The sequence below is a fragment of the Ascaphus truei genome, chromosome 4, assembly GCF_040206685.1.
Source record: "Ascaphus truei isolate aAscTru1 chromosome 4, aAscTru1.hap1, whole genome shotgun sequence".
NCBI lineage: Eukaryota > Metazoa > Chordata > Amphibia > Anura > Ascaphidae > Ascaphus > Ascaphus truei.
Genome location: NC_134486.1, coordinates 400164561 through 400181584, shown reverse-complemented (window position 1 = coordinate 400181584; position 17024 = coordinate 400164561). Strand labels below are relative to the sequence as shown.

The window sequence follows — 17024 nt, the reverse complement described above, 5'->3', positions numbered from 1 at the left end:
TTAAAAAAATGCTAAAACTAGGCGTAATTGAGGAATCCCAAAGTGGGTGGAACAGCCCTATAGTTTTAGTCCCAAAGCCAGACGGTACAACAAGGTTTTGTAATGACTACCGGAAACTAAACGCGGTGTCAAAATTTGATACTTATCCTATGCCCAGGGTGGATGAACTTGTAGAGAGACTGGGCAAAGCCCGATATCTCACAACCCTAGACCTAACAAAAGGGTACTGGCAGGTTCCCCTCACAGAAAGGGCAAAAGAAAAAACAGCCTTCTCAATCCCAGACGGCCTCTTTCAATATAAGGTGCTGCCTTTTGGCTTACATGGAGCTCCCGCCACATTCCAAAGAATGATGGATAAAATTTTAAAACCACATGTTCGGTACGCTGCCGCCTACCTGGATGATGTGGTAATCCATAGTGAAGATTGGCAGTCCCACCTTCCAAAGGTCCAAGCTGTGCTCGACGCAGTTCGGTCTGCTGGACTAACTGCTAACCCCGCTAAATGCACTATTGGTCTGGAGGAGGCAAAGTATCTGGGGTATTCTATTGGTAGAGGGTTACTCAAACCACAAACACTCAAAGTAGAGGCGATACAAAATTGGCCAAGGCCAGTCACAAAAAAACAAGTAAGGACCTTTTTGGGGTTAATTGGCTACTATAGGAGGTTTATTCCCAATTTTGCAACTAAGGCAACCCCACTAACCGACCTCACAAAAGCAAGAGGACCGCTAATGGTAAAGTGGTCCCCCGAAGCCGAACAGGCCTTTAGAAGCCTGAAAGAAGCTCTCTGTGCCCAACCAGTGTTGGTCACACCTGACTTCTCCAAAGAGTTCGTAGTCCAAACCGACGCATCTGAGGTAGGGCTGGGGGCGGTACTCTCCCAGGAGTCTCAAGGGGAGGAGCACCCCATCCTTTATTTAAGTAGGAAACTAAATCCCCAGGAGAAAAATTACTCCATAGTCGAGAAAGAGTGTCTCGCAATAAAGTGGGCTGTAGAGACACTCAAGTATTATCTGTTGGGGAGAAAGTTCCGATTGGTCACAGATCATGCACCCCTTACCTGGATGTGTCAAAATAGGGAGAAGAACGCTAGGGTGACCAGGTGGTTCCTAAGCCTACAGCCCTTTAAATTTTCTGTGGAACACAGGTCGGGGCACAAACATGGCAATGCCGACGGGTTGTCAAGGATGCACTCCCTAATATCCATGGTCGCTCACCCCTCGAGGTCTGAGCTGGGGGGGAGGATATGTGACAGAAACCAGGGGTTGGTAATAAACTCCATATACAGGGCTCCCAGGATACTGAACAGTTTCTGTCCTGTCTAAGCTGAACAGGGCAGCCTCGTGGTACAGGCACTCCATTCCACAGTTTGTCTGCTGCCTGTTTTCTGTCACCTGTCATGCTGATTAGAGTTCAGGTATATAAGACCTGTTTCCTGTTTCCTCTGAGCCCCGCCCAAGAGCCTGGAAGGCTGCTGAACTGCAGAGGGGTGAGAAAGCCTCTTTCCCAAATCGCTTCATTCATTCTGTTAGTTTGTCTAAAGACTGCAAAGGTACTTATTTTGTTGGTGGAAGTGGACAAGCCACTTCCAACTCTGAGTCAGGGACATCTAAGTTTAAGTTATCGCTCAGACGAGCAGCTTTTTGTTTGGCTTTGTTTTCTGTTTAAACTGTGGCAGTCTCAGTGCCTGGGACTGAATAAACCAGGCATAGCCTGTTTAAAGGAACAGTACGTGACGTCTCATCATTTAACCTACCCTAAAAGACCGTGTTCTAACAGTCCCGGACAGACGGCGGAGCCCCGGAGTAAGCCGTTTGTCACAACACACACATTGTAATATATATATACAGGTCTGCAACCCTGCCTTTCACCATTATCACCCAGCACACACAGCACTTCCACTGCAGCAAGGGATTCTGGGAAATGACATGCAGATGAGCACACAGTGCCACCTTTAGTCTCAAGCTCACATTACATGAACAACCCTTAAGCCAATGCATGCTGCTTTAAACACAGCTTTTAAACATAGGCTGGGATGAGATGCAAAGCCAGTAAACCCACTCACAGACAGACTGTTTCAACCTTGTGGGTCTCTTCAGTGTGAGCTTGGTTGTACTGGCTTTGCTGGTTTGAGACTAGAGTAGGTCTTCGCCACACTTATTAAGGTTATGGTGGGTGAAAAAAGTGACAAAACCCCTCCACAGCAAAGCATACAGCAAATGGAAATATTACTGTATGCTCATTTGCATGTCTTATACAGGTCTGCAACCCCGCCTTTCACCATTATCACCCAGCACACAGCACTTCCACTGCAGCAAAGGATTCTGGGAAATGACATGCAGATGAGCACACAGTGCTCATATATATATATGCCGCCATCAACCAACTCCCACATGTAATAGAATAAACTTGCAAAGTGTCCATATTCAGCTTTCTTGTTGAAGCCTCAGTAAATAACAAAACCTGCAATAAAATGCAGCATGACCAGGAGGAAGTGGACGGGCTGCTTATAGTCCCCCTTGGAAGGTCAAAACCTTCTTCTGTCCTACCTAGAGGGGGAAGCCGCGATCCCACAGGTGTGGTACAGTATGCTGTGAGATGCAGAAGAAAAGTAATTCATTTTTTGAACGTTTTATCCCTAAGGTCATCATCCGATGCAGATTCATGACGTCTCGCGAACTGAGCTGGTGATTCAATATTTATGTATGTATGTATGTATGTATGTATGTATGTATGTATGTATGTATGTATGTATGTATGTATGTATGTGTAGCCAGGTCTCCCCACACCGTCAGTGCCCCCCTCACCTAGCTGCCGATCGCGGGGGCCGCCGCGTCCAATGGCGGCTCCGTCCGGCGATGGCAGGGGAGAGGGCGGTCAGGTCCCGGCTCGGGGGTTTCCGGGGACGCGTGCGGCCGGTTGCCAAGGCCGCACGCGGGTCACAGGGCTCCTGGCACTCCCGGAGCCGGGCGGTAAGGGCGCCGCCATTGCCCCTTTGCTCGCGCATGCGCAGTGGTCGCGCATGCGCAGTTAGAGCCCCAGAGTTAGGGCGAAGTTGCGCGAGGGCTAGGTTAGGCAGGGAGAGGTTGAGGCAGCCCCCTAAAGCTTGCGCAGGCGCAGTACAGCGTAGGAAAAGCCCGCGAAGCCCTAGCCTACCAGGGAAGGCTCTGAGCTGAGACTACGTGTCCCATGAGCCTTTGTGTGTCCCACGTGATACCAGGGAGCCAATAGGGCTTAGGAAGTCTGCAGAGGCAAGTGGATACATTTCGCGGGCTTGCAGTACGTTGGGCAGTCAGAGACCGGAGCAGCCCAGGGAAGGAGGTAGGGTACAGGAGTCAGGGACTCCCTGTACTAGGCCAGTATCCCCATGGCCTGAGATAGCTCAGCTCCCCAGTAAAGTGAGTGTTGCCAGGGACAGCCCTCAGGTTAGGGACCCTGCCACTTACATTAGTGGGAGCTGGGGAACAGAAGGGAAGAAAGGCAGCAGCGGACTTAGTGTTAAGTTGCAGGGTGTTGCTGCATGCGCTGATAGTGATCAGTTAAGCAAGTTGGAGTCAGGGAGCTGTGAGGGAAGGAAGGGTGCGGGGAGCGAGTGCAGCTCCTGCACCCATATAGGTACCCACACCCCAGGTAGGCCCCAACTCCCCACTAGTTTAGTGGGTAAGTGCTGAGGGAGGCCCGAGATAGGGACGCTGCCCTTAGTGGAGTGCTGCCTTGTCAGAGTCACGGCTGTCAGTGCTGTGAGGTCTGACAGGCAGGCACCTTGTTGTGTAGCACGTTGGCTGCACACATCCAGTGGGTCACAGCTTGTTGCTGCAGGCGCTGGGATTAGTTTAGCAACAGTCAGGGCTGGGAAGAGTTAGGGGAGTGGGGCAGGCTATTAACCCCTGTAGGCCCCTAGGAGTTTCCCTAAAGCCATTTCAGGTTGCTGTGCTGTAGGGACGGCCTATAGTATAGCGCGTGTCACTTAGTGCTATAGGGACAGGTCCTATGTTAGGGATCCTGTCACGGTAGGGTAGGTTAGACAGGAACACAGCGGACGCTGCGGTTCCTGCTACGAGGTTCGGATCCAAGTTGGGGTCCGCAGAGACTGTTTCCAGGTTTGGATCGCCCCTGGCGGTCCGCGTACCAAGGAGTCCGGTGTAGGATCAGACGGAACCTTCACATGACGTATCCTTTGTGAAGCCAGTTGGAGATCCGAGCACGGGAGTGCTCGGCAGGTACTATCTACTACACAAGTGCACCAATGGGCCCTTAGTATAAATAGTGACTGCGCAGTCACCCATTGCCTCTCTCTGCAAGAGTGCGGGACATTGGGTGGGGTTCTTTGGACACTGGGTGGGATCACCTGGTGTTGGGGAAGCGTCCTGCTGGACGTCGCAGTAAGTGTCTCCTCGAGAGAGGGACACCTGTTCTGATATGTTATGGTATTGATGTGATGATGTGTTTTATGCTGTTCCCAGTAAATGGTATTAGTTAATATATAAATCTCTGTGTATGGTATTATTGATTGTCCTGCGAGGAACCACTCCCCCTCTGGTGGGAGCCATCGCAGGTGGAGGCGCTGAATTGAGTAAGTGGTTACCCCTAGTATAATTGCCCCAGGTTCCCCGTGGCGGAAGCTCAGCCCTCCTGCGAGCCAACAGGTAATGCACCACACCTATGGTAACCTTGTATGTTCCCTTGCACCCCACACTATATCTGCGATTGGGGGGGGGGGAAACCCGTTACATATGTATGATCAATAACAAATCATCGTAGTCTGTATTCATAGATGTATGTAATGTATATGGGATAAAGTAAAATGGTCAGCACCAGTAAGAAAACAAGTTTCATCACTGCATGGACAGATTAACAGACTGCAGATCAAACCCACCCCCCTGATCATGTTTCCCGATGTAAGGAAAGATCTCTTACCCTGGGAAAAATAGCTGCCAGAGAGCATATGGTCAGGACCAAGAGAAGGATTTCGCCAATGATGAAGGTCACGTAATTGGCCACCAGCCTGTGCAGACACAGAGAGAGACAAAGAACAAGTCAAGATCATGCTGGATGTATCTTGTATCTCTTAGAGGTATTAATGTGAATGAGCAACATCAGGGATGCTCAACTCCAGTTCTCAAGCTACCCCCCCCCCCCAACCCCCAACAGGTCAGATTTTCAGGATATCCTTGCTTCAGCACAGGTTGCTCAATCAGAGGCTCAGTCTTCGATTGATGTGCAGTACAGGAGTATACAAAATACAGACTCACTTGGGATCTATGAGCATCTGCACAACAGCTGTGAACAGCAGCACAACACAGGAGCAGCTGAAGGCCGCCCCACTCTGCTTCTCCTTCTCCACTGAGAAGCGGGTCTCCATCTCCGGGTTGATGAAGCGCATGGAGAGGCGGTAGGTGTATTTCCCTTTCAACCTGCAGAGAATAATGAATGAAATCAGGATATAGCCAACCAAAATCCAGGTCATCCTGCGATCCCGGACCATTCCCGGTCCTGCAAATCTCCATTCTCCATAGAGTGCAGGCATGTCAAGAACCAGTGTTGTGGGCCTCAACTACAGGAAGTCACAAGGAAATGACCAATTGAGAAGCCAGTGTGCAGTAGATACAGTAAGATGATGGTCCACAATACAGAAGTACACATGTAAATACTACTTATGGTCATGGCACAGACGGCCTCTTTGTGGATATGGGCACGTTTCTTCAGTCTTCCTGTGCTTTGAGAACCCAACATTAGATTGTAAGCTCTGTGGGCAATGGTTTAAAGATGTCTCCTAAGTTATTGCCCCCGCTGTAGCATTATGGTGAGATATTCTGGGATTATCGCTGCCATTAAATCCTATGGAAAACCTGCGACATTCTGCGTTACAACGCGGTAAACTGCGTTATCAGCGGGTGCGATAACCTCGGCTACAGCCGTATACTATTTTAATTGTGTACATAGTTCATTCTGTTATATGACTACAATATTATTATTGCTACTACCAGCCAGTTGAGAGCAGGGATATGATCAGGAGGGCAGCAAACGAAGTCACAACACTGGAAACACTATGGGGCCTATTCTATAAGGCTGCATAAAAAAATCGCCGGGCCAGTTACGCCGCCAGTTTTTGAGCGTTGCTATCACGGTATCAGAAAGCCTCGATTACCTGTGATAGCAAAATTCCCAAAAGGGGCGAGTAGCCGGCGACGTGATGATCGCCTCTCACCAAAGAGCTCACCCGGTGATTTGTCCCAGCTGCACAGAGAGAGCCGCCTCTCCCTGCGCAAATCTCACCAGCGATCGCAAGATTTTAATATAAATTTGAATACTAGTGTAGATGAGCAGGGGGTCTCCGGAGCAGAACCGCGTTGATTTCAGGTCGGAGGACACCCTGCTTCCCGAGATACAGGCCCCATTATGGGGTGCCGGTATCTCCTATACATTTAAATGTCCCGCGTCACGTGGCCGTGGGAATAAAATGCATAGGAGATACCGGCACCCCATAACGGGTACTGTATCTCGGGATGCAGGGGGTCCCCGGACCTCAAATCAACACGGTTCTGCTCCGGAGACCCCCTGCTCATCTACACTAGTATTAAAATGTATATCAAAACAGCTTCATTACCTTAGCGGCTAGCCGCTAAGGCAATGACGGGGTTAAACCTCAATAGCTTGTTTCTTGGGGCAGAGGGGGTGGATGAAGGGGGCAGTAGTCCCAGGGTTGGTGCTTAGGCCTGGCTGGAAGGTTGTGGGAGGAGTTAACCCTTTCACTACCATAGCGCTGGGAACCGCTATGGTAATGAAGGGATTAACCAGTCAAGCAACCCTCCGGAAGGCCTAAACACCAACCCTTGGGCTACAACCCCCTTCACCCAATCCCTCTACCACCAAGAAACAAAAATAAACAAAACAACCCTACTACCCACCTCCTCTAGCCCCAACAACCCCCAACAACACATACAGTACTTTAATGGGCAAAATAACTATTATCTAGTTATGAATAATAGCTCATTTGCCCATTATAAAATCAAACATTAGCCAGCCAGCATAAATAAAGCAAATAAAACTTTCTACTTACCCCTGCCATCATGAAGGGCGTCATCATCAGCATACTGCAGGTCCATGTCCTCATAGTCAGCAAGAGTACATAAAATACAATCTAATGGCCCCTAACCCTTTAGTCACCTTAGCGAATAATAACCACTATAGTAAATAAGGGGTTAACCCCTGCCACCCACCCAGGAGGCCTAACCACCCACCCCAGACCCACTATATCCACCCTCTACCCATTGATTGGCACAGTGGTATATCATACCCATATAATATAGGCATGATAAGCCACTGTAGCAGTCAATGGTCAACCTAATAAAAATCATTAAGGCCAAAAATACTCAATAATAAAAGAAATACACAAGCACCTAAACACCCCAACAATAAAAGAATTAAAAAGCCTAACAGTACACATGAATCAAAATGATCTATCACTAAAACAGCAAAACAACAAAAAAAAAGTTGTTATTTCAAAACATAAGAATTAAATCAAATAAACACCTATCCATCCAATGGGGATAATAGTTATTTTGCCCATTATTGTACTGTATGTGTTGTGGGGGGGTTGTTGGGGCTAGAGGAGGTGGGTAGTAGGGTTTTTGTGTTTATTTTTGTTTCTTGGGGGTAGAGGGATTGGGTGAAGGGGGTAGTAGCCCCAAGGATGGCTGTTTAGGCCTTGCATTAACCGCTAAGGTAACGAAGGGGTTAACTCCACGCACAACCCGTTATTCTAGAGAATAACGACACTGAATTTGAAGCAGGGGAGCCTGGTTCAAATCCCAGTGTCGGCTCCTTGTGACCTTGGGCAAGTCACTTTATCTCCCTGTGCCTCAGGCACCAAAAACATAGGTAGTAAACGCATCTGGGCAGGGACTGTGTCTAACAATCCTATATGCTGCGTACCGCGCGCTATACTGTAACATTCCTATATGCTGCGTACCGCGCGCTATACTGTAACATTCCTATATGCTGCGTACGGCGCGCTATACTGTAATTGTAAAGCGCTGAGTCCCACTGGGAGGAAAACACTGCACTGCATAAAGTTGTTATTATTATAATAGGGATATTGCAGAAGGAAATGTTGGAAGCTCTGGGAACATTGGGGGGTGACTCACACTTGCACGGTCTCTCTCTCCAGCAGGGCTTCATTCAGCAGTTTGTTCAACTCCTGCTCATTCTGTTGGGCGTCAATGACTCTCTCGGCCAAGTCTCTCAGACGCAGGCGCCTGCGGGGGTTGGGGAAAGAAGGGTTCACCACCTGCGAGTGAGATTGGGGAGGACAAAATAAAGCATTATATCAGAAGGGGTAATGAAGGAAGCCATGATTCCCATCAGTCGAACCTCCAGAAACACAGGAATGTCGACCGGTTTGGGCCATTTGATTCTATTATTGTAAACCTATCATGGATAACATTCAGGAATAAAGACCCGTAATGCTTTTGTTAGTGTTTGTACTGGACCACGTTGACAGTACATGAATATGGCACGATCTAAAAAAGAAACAGGCCCATATTTACTAAATGGTGCTATTCGATAAGAATTTACAGAGCCAGAAGTCACATTGTAGCCCATTCAATTGGCATGGCACCAATTAGTACATCAGGGTCCATAAATGTTTGTGTGTTGTTATAAATCTGATTGTTGGTTCTGAACATGGAAGGATGTTGATCCAGGGATTAATCCGATTGCCAATTCTTGGAGTCAGGAAGGAATTTATTTTTCCCTTATGAGATATCATTGGATGATATGACTGGGGTTTTTTGTTTGCCTTCCTCTGGATCAATAAGCAAGTATAGATATAGGATAAATCTGTTGTCTAAATTTAGCATAGGTTGAACTTGATGGACAAACGTCTTTTTTAAACCTCATCTACTATGTAACTATATGTAACTATGTAACTATGTAACTATGTAACTATGTAACTATGTAACTATGGTTAGTTGTACGGGATGATTATTAAAAAGTGATTTTGAAGCACAACTGATGCAGAGAGAAGCATTGTCTCCATGCACCAATGTATCTGGATATTTGACTCCAATTTTCCAATATGCAGAGTTACTTGGAGCACATACAGTGCATTACAGGCATACCCCGCATTAACGTACGCAATGGGACCGGAGCATGTATGTAACACAGGCATACCCCGCATTAACGTACGCAATGGGACCGGAGCATGTATGTAAAGCGAAAATGTACTTAAAGTGAAGCACTCCCTTTTATCCCACTTATCGATGCATGTACTGTACTGCAATCGTTTATATACGTGCATAACTGATGTAAATAACGCATTTGTAACAGGCTCTATAGTCTCCCCGCTTGCGCACAGCTTTGGTACAGGTAGGGAGCCGGTATTGCTGTTCAGGACGTGATGACAGGCGCATGCGTGAGCTGCTGTTTGCCTATTGGGCGATATGTACTTACTCGCGAGTGTACTTAAAGTGAGTGTACTTAAAGCGGGGTATGCCTGTATAAAGGAATGTATCAAACGCTGCACCCGTTCTGCTCCATTATTTCACTATTGTTTGCACAAGAAAGTCCATCAAGTCTGAAGTGGCATAATTGTCTCCGCACCAGATGTGCACAGTGGCACGTTTCTTTTATAAGATACTTTGTAGGTTGAGCAACCGTTCAATGGACAAAAATATCAAATCGAACAAGGTTTTCTTGTGCACAAGCTTTACAAACGCCAGAGGTCTCTTCATTAGAGAGGGGCGATCTGTTTCTCCTTCGGTTTGCCCAGTTCCCTTGCTCTGTGTATTTCTGCGAATCAGTCTCAAAAAGGGCGATTCGCCTTTTCCAAGTTTTTTTTTATCATTGACAATACAATCCGTGGATTCCGCAATCTGCTGGAGGATTCTGAAAAATCGGATTGATGAATCCACGGATTATATGCCGAAATCCAACAACGGATTGATGAATCCACGGATTATATGCCAAAATCCAACAACGGATTGATGAATCCACGGATTATGACAAAATCCAAGCCACGGACTGATGAATCCACGGATTATATGACAAAATCCAACAACGGATTGATGAATCCACGGATTATATGACAAAATCCAACCCACGGATTGATGAATCCACGTATTATATGACAAAATCCAACCCACTGATTGATGAATCCACAGATTATATGCCAAAATCCTCCAACAGATTGATGAATCCACGGATTATATGCCAAAATCCAACAACGGATTGATAAATCCACGGATTATATGTCAAAATCCAACAACGGATTGATGAATCCACGGATTATATGCCAAAATCCAACAACGGATTGATGAATCCACGGATTGGATTCTACAAATTTGTCAACAGATTGTATCTAATGTGGGTTTTTGATGAATCCGCACAGATTGAAACTGGAACAATCCGTCGACGGATTTTACACCGCGGAACGGATTTTGAATGGAAAGCTCGGGAAATTCCGGGAAACGGATTGTGACAGTGTTGCCTGTCTCTACCCTTTATCAGATAAACTTTACTAAGCGTCAGCGCAGTGTGCGTCAGGAGAGGCGGTACAACACGGTCTTGGAGAAGCTATGCTGCCACATTTACTGAGCTGTTTTATGCCAATCAGACTAAGTTTTGTGGGAATGCATTTCACATACTGAAGCTGAAAAGGATCTCCTAGCTAAACTGCTTTTAGTAGATGCCTTCACAAGGTGCCTTCTAGCCGGCCTGCTTTACAGTACCAGCTCTGGAAGAACGACATTGATTCAAAGCTGCATTTACACCACAGAATTAATGTAAACCAATTTATAAGGATGTTCAATCATTTACATATGAATCTGTGATGATTTTGATATTTGACAGTATCTGTTCACATTATATCTATAACTGTACATACTCTCCCTACTAAATCATCATAATGTAAATAGTCCGAAACCTCCGACTTTCTGGGACCCCTGTAAGGCTTTGCTCCTCCATTCCCCCCCCCCCTTTCTTTCCTTCCTTTCATTTCCACGTGAAATAAAGGACTGACTCAGCAACCGCCATTTTTTCCAATCTCAATAAACGAGAAATGACAATTAAAGGGCCAACAATCCCAGGATGCTTTGAGAAAGAAGTCAACCATCCCTGACGCGTTCGTGTTTTCATAATAACAATTCTCTGAATTAAACTTGGGCACCGCAGTAGATGAGTGACCCTTTATTATCTAAATGCATTAGATCGGGAGTGGCCAACTCAGTTCTCAAGGGCCACCAACAGGTTTTCAGGATATCCCTGCTTAAGCACAGGTGGCTCAATCAACCTGCGCTGAAGCAGGGATAAACCTGTTGAGAACGGAGTTGGCCACCCTTGCATTAGGTCAATGGTAGACTATTGCTGACACTCTGTCCAGTAGATTGCATTAGAGATATTGACTGAGGGAACTAGAGTGCCAAAGAGACGTATTTAAAACGATTACAAGTGAGAAGACAGCAGGCATGAATCAACTCTGACCTCTTCGCCAGTTGGCATCACCGACCAGAACTAGCTGTTTGGCATGGCTCTTACCCTGGTGTCCAGCTCCTCGTTCTCATCGGGGGTGGTGCAGGTGGTCTGGATGCTCCCGTTGCATTCCTTGGTGTTAATGAGCTGCGGGGAGTTTGCATGTGAGGATGTCAGCGACAGCTTCTGAATACAACCAAACGAGAGGGAAAAGAGGAGCAAACAAGAGGCGTGTAACGCACCGTAAGGAGCGAGCGACAGGAGAACGAGGGGACGTCTGAAAATGTGAGCAGCCCGCGTGTGTCGTATTTTACCATGTTGCTCTGCCGACCCCTCCATCCCTGACCGGATTATCCCACCTAGTCCACTTATTCCCGGGACATAACATTGATGCCGAGAAGTGTTTTTTTCCCCCCTCTCTTTGTTGTTATTTGTATAGCGGAGCGTTTTTGTAACATTTTTTTTTTACCAATAACTAATACTGTATTATGAACCAATAACCAATATTATTAACCAACCTTGTTAACCAATAACCAAATCAGACTGATTAGCCCCAAATCATTAAATAGCTGTCCCTAATTTAGGGGGCAATTCTGCATAAATTAGGCTGTTTCCAGCCAAGAATTCCCACTGACGTCAATGGGGACATTCATCGGAAAATAACCTGAACGGCCACTTCATAATGCAATGCACTTAGCTGGCAGTGCATTAATAATAATAATAATAATAATAATAAAAAACATATATACTGGTATATAGTATGTAAAAGTGCACTGCTACTCTTTGCATCTCCAAACGTATTATTAAGCTATTCCCTCATTTATTTCCTTACCCCCCGTATTGTAGAACAATTGCCAGTGTTCATCCTTTGTGCTGCTTAACAGACTATTTGCAGGTTATCGTCCCTTTTAGCGGAGCAGCAGGAGTTCTTTATAGAGAAAATCATAGTGAACGGAGCTTTTGAAACCTTACAAGTCTCTTCTTCAAGGGAACTGTATAGTGTATAGGGCTTTCAAAAATCTGAACAGTATAATTACATCTATGGAGAACCCTCACGTTGATCCATTAAAAAGGTCTCACAACCTGTAAATAATGAACGCTTCTCCAGGAGCAATATGAGCACTAGGACTTTGTTCTGTATAGTAAATATACATATATGTCAGAGAGAAAATAGAAGGCTAGCGAAGGCACTGAATATGGATTTGTAAGGTATCTCAACCCAACCAGCTACAGTCGTAATTTATTGGGGATCTGAGAAATGACCACAGAATAGATCTCCTTATTTCCTCCATTCCCCTCCCCCATTCCTATTTTTGTTAGCATGTGAGTGTAGGGAATAAATAAAGTTGCAGGGCGCGCTCCGCAGAGCAAAAGATGTCTTTTCCATACCCCGTTAGAACTGGGAGACAGAGAACTGCAGTTTTCCCACTCCAATGGGATAATGGGTTACGTTGGGATAAAACGCAATAAACAAGGCTATTATTTCATGTACAGTATGTTATTACAGATGGCTCCCAAGTGGAATTGGAAAAAAAAACTACCAGTTTGGGTCTGATAGAAGCAGAGGGCTTTAAGCCCACAATGGCATGGTAAATATTAAGCTGTGTGTTAAAACAGCAATCCCCCTACTTGATTAATTTTTATTTTCCCAGCATTTGAACAGAGAGGTCCTGCAGAGCTCAACCATGCTATTCTCAGGGGACCCTCCAGTTCCTGAGAAATCTATTTTTGTATTTCTTTCTTATTTTTGTCCTTCTGGGAAATCAATATGGCTGAAGTGTAAGCCTCACTTCTCTGGGCCAATTGGACGATGCAATGTCATCGGGGTATGACATCGTATTGGATGATCCTGGGCTTCATCTTGAGGTTTTTTTTTAATAACGCCTATTGCAATATAAACGAGCACTTCAGTATTAGGTGGTACCTTTTATATTTGGACTAACAATTGATATTTTAGGACAAGCTTTCAAGAGTTCTACTTGTCTTCAGGAACAGAGATAGAACTCTCAATAGTTTTTTCCTAAAATATCAATTGTTAGTCCAAATAAAAAAGGTATCACCCGTATCTTTACACAACAACACTACCCTTCTTCTTGGCTATCTCCCTCCCACCCCTCCCTTCCTCACCCCTCCCCCTTCCTCACCCCTCCCCTACCCCCATGCCTCCTCCCATTCCCCCCCCCCCTCCCATCTTAACATCAGAAACTTGGGAAGTGAACTCCTTACTCGTACCTATGAGTCCACACCCTCCTGCACTCACCTGTCCTTGACCCCGGACTTACCCCCTAAGGGCCCTAAGCCCGAATGCCGTCTTACATTTCCGGCCATACTCTACTGAGGTCTTTTTTAGACCCTTTCTTTCTTTCCCTCTATCTGCTGATTCTGTCCCAGCAGATCTTTTCCCCTACCATCCACCCCCTCCCATGTCTCTCTCCCCAGTTTGCTGATCCTAAATCAGGCCACAGAATCACCTTCCCTGCTCAAGGAACGGATCTTAACCCATCTTACATAGAAACGCAAGTGCAGAGGGTGCAGACAGAGCACAGCTCCAGACGTCCTGCAATGTCAAGCAGGAAGAAACACACCAGGCCACTCCGCAGTAATAAAAAATAAAGATTGTATTGAAAGCTAATAACACATACAGGGAACAACTGTGTTATTAGCTTTCAATACAATCTTTATTTTTTATTACTGCGGAGTGGCCTGGTGTGTTTCTTCCTGCTTGACATTGCAGGACGTCTGGAGCTGTGCTCTGTCTGCACCCTCTGCACTTCTGAATCTACCAACGGACGGATTGCACGCATTGATCTGGAGAGTGCCCCTGGGAACCAGCAGGTAAAGTGCCCTAGTGCCTTATTTAAATCCTGCTTTCCATCATTATTGCCTTCTTCAATATACTGTTTGGGTGATTATTGTGTACATCCCTGTGGTTGTCCCAACTGACTCCACTTGTCACTTCCCCTACAGTACTACTCAGTTTCTCTGCAATTTATTGAGGGGCACTCCATTATCACCGGACCACCATATAATGGTTATAATATGTCATATGTCTCAATAGGACACTTGCCCAGGTTTGAGCACCACACACACCACGTTCTTCTGGATACATAGAAACGCAGCAAGACCTCCCTAGTGGGAATAGTGAGGTGCTAAGATTATTCACTAAACCCAGCGGCTATGGCTAGTTCAGCCTCAATCAATTTTATATCCCTTAATGTGAAGGGATTACAAAACAATAAGAAACGAAAACTGGCCTTTCAAGAGATCAAAAGATCCAGAGGAGATGTTATATTTCTCCAGGAGACGCACTTCACAGAGCATGAACCGCCCAAAACATTTAGTCATGCATTCCCAATGGGTTTCTACTCATCTTTTAGTAGTAAGAAGCGAGGAGTCGCTATTCTAATTCGTCAAGGAACCCCATTCAATCTTATTAAAACAGTCACGGATCCAGGGGGTAGATTTCTAGTGGTATATGGCTCCCCTTCTGACACGGCGATCGCCCTGATCAACCTATATGCGCCTAACGAAAATCAAACAGAGTTTCTAAAAATGGTCTTAGACAAGGTCGACCCGGCCTACTTATCCTCAATGATAGTGGGGGGGGGGGGGGGCTGGGGGGACCTGAACATGGCCCTAAACCACAATGAGGATAAGTCACTCCCCATGAACCGTCCGCACACGGTACTCTCCCAGAAAACCTGGAAAAAATTCAGGACTGTTATTAAGGAATTCTCATTGGTAGACATATGGCGATCTCAGCATCATGGCCAAAGGGACTACACCTTCTACTTCGCACCTCACCAGACCTATTCCCGCATTGATTACTTTCTAGCTACCAAAAATGTTCTGGAGGCCTCCTTAAACTCAGACGTTGGCCCGATCACTTGGTCGGACCACGCTCCTATTATGTTAACCCTCTCTGTTCCATTCGTAAAGTCCAGTACCTTTAATTGGAAACTAAATGACTCCCTGTTGAATCACCCGGAAATAGAGAGAGAAATCAAAATAGCCCTTTCTGAGTACTTTACTATCAACGAAGGCTCAGTCCCGTCATCAGCGGTACTTTGGGAGGCCCAAAAGGCAGCAATAAGGGGCAACTTCATTTCCATTGCATCCCATAGGAAGAAGGTTAAGCTAAAATTACTTAAAGACTTGACAGAGAAAATTATAAAGCTAGAGCGACAACACAAAGCTAACCCATCGGGGAAAATCTTCTAAACTTTAACCGCTGCCAGAAACGAGATTAAAAAGATCCAATTGGAAGATGTAGAAAAAGCCCTTAAATGGACTAACCAGAGATACTATGACAAGGGCAATAAGGCCGACAGACTTTTGGCTAGCAAGCTAAGGGGAATACAGAAAAGGTCCCAAATTACTGCGATCAAGAATAGGTCTGGCGAGATAATATATAATGATAAACAGATCGCGGAGGAGTTCACAAAATTCTACACCGATCTCTATAATCTTAAAACCCAAGATGGGAATGTAAGAACCTCAGCGTCTGTAGCAATTTCGGACTATCTAGACAGCTGCAGCCTCCCAGCCCTATCAGAGGAGGAAAACCAACTACTCGACGGAAAAATAACGCGTGAAGAGTTGGCGGACGCAGTAAAGGCGTTAAAAATCTCTAAGGCCGCGGGCCCAGATGGCTTCACCAATGTCTATTATAAGAGATTCCTTCTGATCTTGTCCACCCACCTCCTGAACCTGTTTAACTCTTTTATGGAGGGCAACCCAATACCAGCATCAATGTCTCCAGCTAACTTTGCAATTATCCATAAGGAAGGCAGAGACCCGATGCAATGCGGGAGCTACCGCCCAATTTCCCTATTGAATAATGACCTCAAATTGTACAGTAAAATACTGGCAAATAGATTGAACCCCATCTTACCCAGATTCATAAATATCGATCAAGTAGGGTTTGTCGCAGGCCGCCAAGCCGCAGATAACACCCGCAAAATAATAAATATAGTGGATCATATCAACCTCACAGACACCAAGGCGGTTCTTCTGAGTTTAGACGCAGAGAAGGCGTTTGATAGAATTGATTGGCTATTTCTTGATAAAACTTTGCAGAAATTCGGCTTCAGAGACTCGTTTCTCTAAGGGGTCCGGGCACTCTATTGCAACCCATCCACTGCGGTCAAACTCCCAGGGGGTATAGCAAGGAAATTTGAAATAAAAAACGGCACAAGACAGGGTTGCCCCCTATCCCCGCTCATCTTCGCTTTGACTATCGAACCTCTAGCGGCCAAAATCCACGATAGCGTAAACATAAAGGGGGTACTAATTGGCGAAACAAATGATAAAATCTCGTTATTTGCTGACGATATCATTCTAACATTAACCCATCCACAAACCTCCCTTCCCAACCATAATAAAGAATTGTTAGAATTCGGCAAAATCTCAGGCTATAAAATCAACAATGAAAAATCTGAAGCCCTAAACCTAAATTTATCAGAGCCAGAAGCTAAACTGCTTAAACTAAATTTCACCCTTCGTTGTGGTACATATGGAAGTTCCTGAAGCTGAGTCCCAAATGTCTTCCCAAT

At 45.8% G+C, this 17024-nt stretch overlaps 1 protein-coding gene across 3 annotated transcripts in view; it reads right to left on the bottom strand.

Moving 5' to 3' along the window:
* Nucleotides 1-17024, bottom strand: part of ADCY3 (adenylate cyclase 3) — a 251630-nt gene that overhangs the window by 28105 nt on the left and 206501 nt on the right. Inside the window, exons 8-11 of one of the 3 annotated variants that reach the window (XM_075598633.1) lie at nt 11536-11652; nt 8148-8290; nt 5253-5414; nt 4918-5005 (exon numbers count right to left, since the gene is read on the bottom strand). In XM_075598633.1, coding sequence (XP_075454748.1) covers nt 4918-5005; nt 5253-5414; nt 8148-8290; nt 11536-11652 — 510 coding nt within the window. Of the gene's footprint in view, nt 1-4917; nt 5006-5252; nt 5415-8147; nt 8291-11535; nt 11656-17024 lie in introns of all 3 variants that reach the window. The other 2 variants (XM_075598634.1, XM_075598632.1) reach the window with 2 other exon arrangements.